Here is a 459-nt window from a genome sequence, read left to right on the forward strand (position 1 = left end):
CAGAGGCTGCTGCTGCACAGCACAGGCTGCTGTGGGTGTGTTGTGCAACGGCCTCTAACGTCCATCGCAGTCCTGTAGCTACAGCGTGTATGACTGGCTCAGCCTGTACATCAGGTTTTTGAGAGTCACAGAAGGTGAACGAAATGCAACTTTGGATATTGAAAAATAAAGCCAGTGTGTGGCCAGTTTACCAACGATGGAAGATTCCATTCAATGCATGCTAATGCAGCAGAAGTGGAGGATGCATTAAAATGCATTAAATGGAACCATCCCTCATTCATGTGTTGTTCTGGGAGAAAGCTCAAGAGGAAATGAGGTGAACAGGCGTGCCTGGCCTTGATGACACACTGTTTGTGTGCAAATTGGTTTCTTATTTTGGTCCCACTTTATTAATATAAAGTGCTCCCTTAACCCTTAAGTGGCCTTAACTACTATGTACTTACATTTAAATTAATCATT

At 43.8% G+C, this 459-nt stretch overlaps 1 protein-coding gene across 1 annotated transcript in view; it reads right to left on the bottom strand.

The window, feature by feature from the left end:
• LOC107556589 (serine/threonine-protein kinase/endoribonuclease IRE1-like) overlaps positions 1–65 on the bottom strand; it is a 32,598-nt gene extending 32,533 nt beyond the window's left edge. The window contains exon 1 of the mRNA XM_016239720.1: positions 60–65. Coding sequence (XP_016095206.1) covers positions 60–65 — 6 coding nt within the window. The remainder of the gene's footprint in view (positions 1–59) is intronic.
• Positions 66–459: the final 394 nt, after the last annotated feature.

Source organism: Sinocyclocheilus grahami, unplaced genomic scaffold (assembly GCF_001515645.1).
Source record: "Sinocyclocheilus grahami isolate Dianchi unplaced genomic scaffold, SAMN03320097.WGS_v1.1 scaffold574.1, whole genome shotgun sequence".
NCBI classification, from domain to species: domain Eukaryota; kingdom Metazoa; phylum Chordata; class Actinopteri; order Cypriniformes; family Cyprinidae; genus Sinocyclocheilus; species Sinocyclocheilus grahami.